Raw genomic sequence first — 10174 nt, forward strand, 5'->3', positions numbered from 1 at the left:
ATAAAAATCCCGATCAAGTCAGCATCAAGTTGAGCGCAAATGAAAATAATTGCATAATTGTTGACATTTTTGGGGGTCAGTCATTGTAAAACGAACAGTCGACAACCGGAGAGGAGCTAACCTGCGATGCGTATTTGTTTATCAGATGTGAACCTTAACCGGGCTGTACCACTGGGATATTGAGCACCGGTTGTGTCGACGGCTTACGTTCGAATTTGTGTTTGATTTTAAGCTTTTTGAAATTTTTGCGGTGTAAAGCCCTCCAAAAGCCCTCCAAAAAAGCCCTCCACTGATAGAAGCGAATTTTTTTGATAAATTAGGGGTTATTTTGCTGATTTGAAAATGCCACCGCGTCGCGAATTAACTCGAGAGGAAAAAGATGAGAAGAATAGGAAGGCTAGGGAAAAAAGAAGTAACGAAGACCCGGAGGCTAAGGAAGTGCGATTGGCGGCTAATAGGGAAAGGGCCAAGATCGCTCGTGAAGAGAAGCGACGTCGGCTCAATCCCGAAGAAGTTCAGGTTGCAAAAAATTTGAATGCGAAAAAGGCTAGGGAAGAGCGTCAGGCAGAGGCACCTGACGAGAGAGCGTTGAGGCAGAGGTTAGATGCTGAGCGGAAGAGAGTCGCCCGTGCTAACGAGACTCAGGTTGAACATGAAGCTAGACTGCATGATCAGCGAATCCGTCAGCAACTCCTTCGACAGGAACAAGCGGAAGAAGAAAATCGTGCTCGACTGTTAGCCGAGGCGGAGCGGCAAGCAGTTTTTCGTCAAGAAGAAGAAAATCGTGCGCGACTGTTAGCCGAGGCGGAGCGGCAAGCAGTTCTTCGTCAAGAAGAAGAAAATCGTGCGCGACTGTTACCCGAGGCGGAGCGGCAAGCAGATCTTCGTCAAGATGAACAAATTCGAGCTCGATTGCAAGCCGAGGCAGAGCGGCAAGCTGCTCTTCGTCAACAAGAAGCAGCAATTATTCTACGAGCGATGAATCAGAGACCTGCATGTGATCGCCCAAGAGTTGTTCTTGCTAATGATGCTGTGGCAGAGCGTCCAGCAAGACAACAACATCAGGCAAGAAAGAGAGCTGCTGACGACACCGAAACTGCTGAAGAACAACGAGCTAGGTTGCAAGCCCAGGCATTGCGGAAGAAATATCTGCGGAGAGATGAATCGGAAGCAGAGAGATCAGCAAGACTTCAAGATCAGGCATTGAGGCAAAAATCTCTGCGGAACGAGGAATCTGAAGCAGAGAGATCTTCTAGACTTTGTGAGCAGGCCTTGCGTCAAAATTCTTTGCGGAAAGAAGAATCCGAAGCAGATAAATGGGCAAGACAGCGGGCACAGGCACTACGACAGAAATCTCTACGGGATAAGGAACTTGAAGCAGAGAGGCTTGCTCGACTTGGCGATAAGTCATTACGCCAGGAAGCTGTACGTTGCAGAGCAACAGGAGAAGAAAGATTGGAGCGTGCTATGGCTGATAGATTTTTTCACGAAGTAAATCTCCTCAACGAAACTGAGCAGGAAGCTGCAGAACGACGTGAGCAGCACACAGAAGTCATGACTGATTATAGAGCGACTGAAAATGAGGAAGAAACAGCTGATAGGCGTGAAGAGGATAGGTTGCGAACAGAGCTACAGCGAGAACATCAATTTGAACGAGAGCGAGAAGAGGAAGAACTGCGAGCAAGAAATGCGCTTCAACACGCCGAAATTGTTCCCGTTGAAACCGCAGACCACGAAGCTTTTCTTCGTGAGATGCACCTTGATCGCAACCGTGCCGGAAATCGGCGAACGCATCGGATAGCTTGCAAAGACATTGTTGTAGAGGATCGGGTTCATTTGCTTGACATTGGAGATTTGACCAAGATTTGTGCTGAGTGTGACGCCAAACACTTTGAAAAAGAGATGCCAAAAGATCAAAAATTCCAGCGATGCTGCGGAAAGGGAAAAGTGATTATTCCACCACCAAAGCCATGTCCGCAACCCTTGGCCAGTCTCTTGCAAAATCAGCATCCAAAGTCCAAGCAATTCATGAAGCAAATTCGAAACTACAACAGTGCTCACGCTTTTGCTTCGCTTGGAGCAAACCAATCTCCACCACCAAACCGAGGCCCCTACTGCTATCGAATTCATGGCCAGATTTACCATCAAATCACTCCGCTTGGTCCAACACCAAATCCCAGATATGCAGATCTGTATTTTTTGGACTCGGCGCAGGCCACTGATTATAGGGCAAATATCCAGGCAATGTCGGGTTGTTGTAGAATATTGATGGAAGAATTGGACGCTATGCTTCGAGAGAAGAATCCGTACGCCTTGGTTTACAAGATGATGCGCCAAGTTCTTGAAGAAGAATACGTTCAACGGCAGGCCGCAAATCTTCCTCACTACACTGTCGGCATGATCATCACTTGTGATAGAAGAAATGTCGACCAGCGGCGCTACAACTGCCCGACGGCCCACGAGATAGCAGTAGTATTCAAAAGCTCTGATGGAGCTCCGCCATCCAACAGAGATATTCGTGGCCATCTCTATATTCCCGTCAGAGGCCGACGTTTCATCCAGATTAACACACAGAAGCCCATGTGTGATCCGATGTGTTATCCTCTGCTATTCCCCAACGGTGAAGATGGTTGGCATGCTCACATGAATTATAACACCACCAGTCGGAGGGAAAGAGATGAAGCAGCAGCAATGGCAATGATTGTTGATGAGGATGAAGAGGAGCAGATTGATCCCCTGTGGCCCAACCCCAGAGTGTTAATTCGTGAAGAAGTCGCCGCAGCAGATGGCAATGCTGAGATTGAAAATGAGCGAAATGTAGAACCGGAACCAGCCGAAGCAGACGAGAACGATGATCAACAACCAAACAGGAACAGAGGCCCACGCTCAAGAGTGACGCAAGCCGAGTTCTACAGTTCAATCATGTCAATCCGCGGTGATTTCAATATCGTTTTGTCCGGGGGTGCCCTCACTCAGCAATATTTTGTCGATTCTTACGTCAAGACCGAGGGGAATCGCATAGATTGGCTCAGAAAACACCAGACAGAGCTGCATGTTGAGCGCTACTGCGGTCTGATGGATTACATCAACAATCGAGCGGAAAGAGAAAATGTGGAAGTTGGCACTATCTACATTCTCCCTTCGTCCTTCATTGGCAGTCCTCGAGCCATGAAGCAAAATTATCAAGACGCGATGGCAATTGTTGCCAAATTTGGAAAACCAACTTTTTTTTTAACGTTTACTTGCAATCCCAAGTGGAGAGAAATTACGGCAAATATTGCGAACTATCAGACAGCTTCTGATCGTCCCGATATGGTCGCACGAGTCTTCCACTTGAAGAAAAAAGAGTTGGTCGACGACATCGAGAAAAAGCAAGTTTTGGGTTTCGCCACAGCTCATATCGAAGTCATCGAATTTCAAAAACGCGGTCTTCCTCATTGCCACATGCTGATCTGGATCGATAAGAGAGATGCCCCTTTATCACCAGAAGATATGGACAAGACCATTTGTGCGGAAATTCCCGACAAGTCCCTCCATCCAAGACTCTACGCCGCTGTTATGGCTCACATGATCCACGGCCCGTGTGGAGCCATCAACAAAAAGTCTCCTTGCATGGATGTTGAAGGGTGCACCAAAAAGTTTCCGAAAGATTTCATCGCAGGAACCATCATCAACGACAACGGCTATCCGACTTATAGAAGAAGAGACACTGGAGTTAAACATCCGTTGAAAAGAGGGAATGTCGTCTATGAAGTAGACAACAGATGGGTTGTGCCTTATAACCCTTGGTTGCTGCTGAAATATGACTGTCACATAAACCTCGAATCCTGCGCTTCACTCACCAGTGTCAAATACATCTTTAAGTACGTGTACAAAGGCCATGACAGCGGAAACATTGAGACAAAAAAGGGAACGCATCAGCAAGTTGAAGGTGAAGATGAGCCGACATTCGTGTGGGACGAAATCACTACTTTTTTGGACACGCGTTACGTCAGCGCACCAGAAGCCGCCTGGAGAATCAATAAGTTTCCCCTCAGCAATCGTTCCCATGTCATCTTCCGACTTGCCGTACATCTTCCATTGGAACAGTCCGTCTTTTTTCACCCGGGCAACGAGGAACAAGCAGTCGCCAACGCCGCTTTGAAAGAAACGACTTTAACTGCTTTTTTCATCTTGAACCGGGATAATGAAGAAGCGAGGCAGTATTTTTACAGAGAGATTGTCAACCATTTTGCTTTCGTCAAGGTTGGTGGCCGTAATTTCTGGAAGCGACGAGTTCAAAATCTCAAAATCATTGGCCGATTGTACACGGTGAGTGTCCGTCAAATTGAGCGATTCTGCCTGCGCTTGCTCCTCATTAACGTCAAAGGACCGACCAGTTTTGAAAATCTTCGAACAGTCAACGGTGTAATTTTACCGACGTTTAAAGCAGCCGCCGCTGCCTTAAATTTGTTGGAAGATGACAGCGTTTGGGAGAGGACACTGGACGATGCGGCCGCCTTTGAAATGCCAGAACGATTGCGACAGCTTTTTGTTGACATTTGTCTGTTTTGCAATCCTACGGATGCTCTTTATCTCTTTGAGCGATCTTTGCCTCAGCTAATGGAAGATTTTATTCGTAATGGTCACGACGCCGAAATAGCAAAAAACTTGACTTTGAAATTTATTCAAGACAAGCTACTTCTCAACAATCAAACGATGGAAAATCTCTCATTGCCTGTTCCTGATTTTCAGCTTATTCATCGTCTTATCGCGGCTCAACTCGAAGAAAATGCTGAAATTACTATGAGAGAGAAGAGAAGATTGGGTGAATTGATGGTTAGTCAGTTGAACGAAGGTCAACGGGCTGCCTTCGATCAAGTCATGGCTGCCGTCAACGATACTGAAAATGCAATTCCGCATCAGTATTTCTTGGATGGCCCTGGAGGAACGGGGAAGACGTTCCTGTACAACACTCTCATCACCGTACTGCAGGGACAAGGGAAAACAGTGATCGCCGTTGCGTCTACCGGCATCGCTTCTACGTTGTTGATTGACGGCACAACGTATCATTCCCAATTCAAGATTTACCCTCCAATTACTGAAGCGACCAGATCAAAAATCGAAGATGGTAGCTTCCTCGCCCATTTGATCAGAAGTGCAGTTCTCATCATTTCTGACGAAGCCACCATGAAGACAAATCACGCCCTTAGTGCTTTCAATTTACTCTTCCAAAAGTTGCACAAGAACAATCTTCCGCACGGTGGTAAAGTGCTCCTTCTTGGTGGCGATTTTCGTCAGTGTTTACCGGTCGTCCGACATGGAAACAGGGTGACAGTGCTGGAAGTCACCATCCGAAACAATGACACTTGGCCTCAGTTTCGACAACTTCGTCTGACTCAAAATATGCGTACCGTGGCCGGCAGTCAAGACTACGCCGATTGGCTCATTCAGCTTGGAAACGGAACTCTACCGACGCATCCAAAACTGAACATCCCCGATATGATTGAAATTCCTAAAGAATTTTTCAATTATAACCGGAGTTTAGTCGAGCACGTCTTTGGTGATCCTGCTCAACTGTTAGATCCCGTCGTATCTCAACAAATATGCAGTCGCGCTATTCTTTGTCCGAAGAATGGCGATTGCTTACGAATCAACAATCAGATCATCAAAGACATGCCCGGTACGCTTCATGAGTACAGAAGCATCGATACCATCGACTCTGACGACCCTGAAGAAATTTCAAATTACCCAACCGAAGTTCTCAACTCCTTTGACGTCTCCGGAATTCCCACCCATTTGCTGAAAATGAAAGTGGGAGCCGTCATCATTCTTCTGAAGAATATCGATTCGCGTCAGGGACTTTGCAATGGGACCCGGCTCATCATCAGGGCGCTTAGAGAAAATCTGATCGTTGCAGAAATTGCTGCTGGAAAAAACAAGGGGCACATCGTCTACATCCCGCGGATGATGATGTCCCCAACTGATTCGGATCTTCCAGTCATCCTCAAGAGGCTCCAGTTTCCCGTTTTGTTGGCGTTTGCGATGACCATCACAAAGTCACAGGGCCAAACGTTTGATCGGGTCGGAATATTACTTCCAGAACCCGTCTTCAGTCATGGCCAGCTGTATGTGGCCTTCTCCAGAGCTACATCGAAAGACGGTTTATTTTGATTTCTTATACATTTTTAAAATTAATAGTTTCATGAAATATTCAATAATTCTAATATTTTTTGTGTTCCCTCCCAAAAAGGAGTCCGAGTCGAGATTGCTGAGTCTGGGAAGCAAGGCAAGCTTCTCAAAAATCATCCGACAGCCACCGAAGAAGAAAAGAAAAAGGTGTTTACTTTAAATGTTGTCTTTAAAGAAGTTTTATTGTAACCATTTTAGACAACTGCAATTTAAACATATAGTCAAACATTCTCAAATCTAATTAAGAAATATTGATTTTTTGGTGAATACATTAATACATTCCCTTCCATTCCTTTCCTTCCCAAGAGGAACTAAATTCCGCCTCGGCCTATGGGCCAAAAAAAGGAGCACGGGCATGGCCATGGGGGCAGTTCCCATGTGCGCTCAACCGTGAATTAACAAACCTTATAAATAATAAACAATGGTCTTTCTCAAGATTTTATAAAACTGTTATTTTCATAACTATTTCTACAAGAATTTTTTATTTGTACGAGCAATAATGAACACTCAAAACAAAATTTTTCAAGACTTGAAGCCTAAGACAGAAATAAGCAATAACTGTTGCATGGCCAAAATTCATCAATTTTATTTCAGATTTAAATTTGATCATTTCAATTTATTTTTTTCCATTTTATCCTAAACAAATTTCATCCACTTGAATTAGCTATGTCACTGATTGAACAACATGACGTTTTTTTTCTGGAAAGATTGACTTTTACTTAACATACCTAAAGTCGTTGACGGATGAATAGGAATCCTTATACTACTAAAAAGTCATGGACGGATGAATAGAATGTCAATACTACTCACACTCTCCTTTAACACAGAAAAAGACTCAAATTTTTCAGCAAACACAACGTAGTCACATGGTGTAGTGGATAAAGTGCCGGACTATAAAGAAAGCGGTCTACGGTTCAAGTCCAGTCCAGTGGTTTTCAATTTATCACTTAGGATAGAGCAGTAGAAATTAGTCATATAATGTTAATTACTACTTTATTATTTGTGCGTTTACATGAATGATTTACTATTTACGTAATTTCTTAATCTGAAGCTTATCAAAAATCGAAAATAACACAAAAACCAATAATATTTTCAATATTTCAAATTTATGCAATGTTCCGTGGTGTATGATGAAGCAGATGCTAATGAAGCAAATAGTCTTATTATTGAAAACTTCAAAATCCGATGTAAATAAAATTTCTTTGCTCACGCTGGGTGATAACTATGACAATGTGTAAGTATGCGCTATCCAACTGGTCACATCGGATATTATTTGTAAACACCGTTGTTGATGTAGTGGTTATAGCATTGCATTAGTAGGTCAAAAGTGTTTGGTTCAAACCCCAGCTCAGGCAAGCAAATAGTACCCGAAACGATGAATTCTTAAAATGAAGTAAATAAATTATTTTTGTTCTTGCTGGGCGATGACACTGAAAATGAAGAAGTATGCACTATCCAGCGGATATCGTCAAGAATTGGAAGAACACACCGGCGATGGGGTAGTGGTTATATCAATGGATTAGTAATTCAAAGGATGTTGGTTCAAATCCACTCTCAGTATAACTATAAAATAGCACTCAAAAAACAGCATGCAAATGAATGGCAAGCTGGAAAAGAATAAATCTTTACATGAATGATTTACTATTAACGTAATTTCTAGATCTAAAGCTTTATAATATAAAATACGTAAACCAATAAAATTTTCCATATTTCAAATTTATGCATCGTTCCCTGGTGAATGATGAAGCAGATGCTTATGAAGCAAATAGTCTTATTATAGATAAATTCAAACTCCGATGTAAAAAAAATGTCTTTGCTCACGCTGTGTTATATCTATGACAATGTGTAAGTAGGCGTTATCCACCTTTAACGTCAGATATTTATTGTAAATACCGTTGCTGTAATGGTTATAGCGTTGAATTGGTAATTCAAAGGTGGGTGGTTCAAACCCCCACTCGGGCAAGCAAATAGTTCCCAAAACAATGAATTCTTAAACTGCAGCAAATAAATTGTTTTTGTTCTTGCTGGGCGATGACACTGACAATGAAGAAGTATGCACTATCCAGCTGGTATCGTCAAGATTTGCAAAATACCACAGCCGATGGTGTAGTGGTTATAGTATTGGTTTGTTAATTCAAGGAATGTTGATTCAAACCCACTCACAGCATAACTATAAAAATGCACTCAAATTGCATACAAATGAATCGTAATTTGGAAAAGAACAAAGTTTTACATGAATGACTTACTATTAACGTAATTTCTAAATCTAAAGCTTTATCGAAAAAAATACAAAACCAATAAAATCTTCAATATTTCAAAATTATGTATCGTTCCGTGGTGTAGCGGTTAAAGTAATGAAATGCGATTCCTAAGATCAATGGTTCAAATCTAAATTTCGAAAATAATGAATTCATATTAAATTTTCAATATTTATGTAATAAGGATAATGATAAAAATTATAGTGGTTGAAAAAACTCTTACTCATACAATGTCCAATTCAAAGTACAATGTTCTACTTTTCTTCTTTTGAGTTCCATCAAAAATAAAAAAAAAAAAAGAATATAGCATTAAACATTTGATATTAAAATAAGTCTCCATAGTGTAGTGGTTAAAGAGATGGAATATAAATCCTTAAGGTCAAAAAGTCAATGGTTCAAATCAAGAATCAAAGAGAAGTAGTGCTACGTACTTATATGGATTTTAAAATATTAAGAACATCAATTATGAAGTTGGAAAAATAAAAAAAGCAAACTAAATGAATATTCTAATACTCTGTTTATTACTGATCAATAACCAACAAATCAACAAAATTAACAAAGAAAAAACAAAGAAAAAAAATTAAACAAATCGAAAAAAAAACATCTAAATCACATCTCCAAACATTCTCTGTGCCTCAGCTTCATCCTTGCACATTTTGGAGCGGAATGAGGCCAGCTCCTTTTTGGCCCATGCCTCATTCCGCTTAGATCTTTCCAAAGCAGCTTCAGCACTAAAATGAAAAAAAAAATTACATAAAAAAACAAACATGAAATAACTTGGATAAAATTACTTCTGTCGGTTTTTCTTAAATTTTTCGTGCCGAGTTTTCAGCTGCACTCCACGTAATAGATTGGATCTTCTCCTATCTTCAATCCTCTGAAATTCTGAAATCGTCCAAGATTGAAGAAAGGAGACAGGTGGGGAAGACGGCGGGGTATTGAAATCCATATCCATGGATGCTAAAACCCCGTCAACTTCGTCATCACCCAGTGGATTTTCTTCAGGGACAACCACTTGAGGAGACAAAGAGACGGGGGGAGAAACAACAGGCAAATCTATCAAACAAAAAAAAACAATGAATAGAACAGAAATATTGGATAACATTAAGGAGACTTACCAGAATTGGGTATTCCATCACGGACAACCACTTGAGGAGACAAAGAAACGGGGGGAGAAGCAACAAGCAAATCTATGATACAAAAAAAACAATGAATATAACAGAAATATTGGATAACATTAAAGAGACTTACCAGAGTTGGGCATGTTGTCAAGGGGAAGTTCAGAGAGAATGTGAAAAACAATTATTCGTTGACTTACCAGCAAGATAATAAGCCGCCAAACGAAATAAAAGCACAAAACATAAGCTTCCCTCCAAAAAACCACGCCCACTGGTTGCAATTTTTATCGTTGATATAATGATTTTGAACACGTGAAAAAAATTAAGCATTGCCTCTCCCCAAACCAGGTGTTGAGGGTTGGATTTTTTTTATTGATATTCAATGTCCTCCAATATTTATGTATGTGTAGTACTTGGGGTTTGAACCATAATCGGTGAGGTGTTACCGCCACATTCATGTAAGGGCATGGCATTGTAACAGACACTCTAACCACTACACTATCAGAACTAATATCATTATCGAGTTCCAATTTCGACAAATGGTTGTCGCGCTTCACGTTTTTTTTAATTAACGTGTAACTACGACATATTTATAAATCCCATTACTTCTATTAAATTCCATCTCTT

The 10174-nt window shown here is 41.5% G+C and overlaps 2 protein-coding genes across 2 annotated transcripts; one reads left to right on the plus strand and one right to left on the minus strand.

Moving 5' to 3' along the window:
- Positions 1 to 342: 342 nt before the first annotated feature.
- Positions 343 to 6360, plus strand: LOC124312311. Its single transcript, XM_046776827.1, has 2 exons — positions 343 to 6142; positions 6233 to 6360. The coding sequence occupies exons 1-2, from the start codon at positions 343 to 345 to the stop codon at positions 6358 to 6360; spliced, it is 5928 nt and encodes a 1975-aa protein (XP_046632783.1).
- Positions 6361 to 8829: 2469 nt separating this feature from the next.
- LOC124338533 lies at positions 8830 to 9702 on the minus strand. The gene is made up of 4 exons (XM_046792630.1): positions 9681 to 9702; positions 9548 to 9619; positions 9221 to 9485; positions 8830 to 9160 (listed from the first exon to the last, which is right to left on the minus strand). The coding sequence occupies exons 1-4, from the start codon at positions 9691 to 9693 to the stop codon at positions 9034 to 9036; spliced, it is 477 nt and encodes a 158-aa protein (XP_046648586.1). The 5' UTR covers positions 9694 to 9702; the 3' UTR covers positions 8830 to 9033.
- Positions 9703 to 10174: the final 472 nt, after the last annotated feature.

Source organism: Daphnia pulicaria, chromosome 1 (assembly GCF_021234035.1).
Source record: "Daphnia pulicaria isolate SC F1-1A chromosome 1, SC_F0-13Bv2, whole genome shotgun sequence".
NCBI classification, from domain to species: domain Eukaryota; kingdom Metazoa; phylum Arthropoda; class Branchiopoda; order Diplostraca; family Daphniidae; genus Daphnia; species Daphnia pulicaria.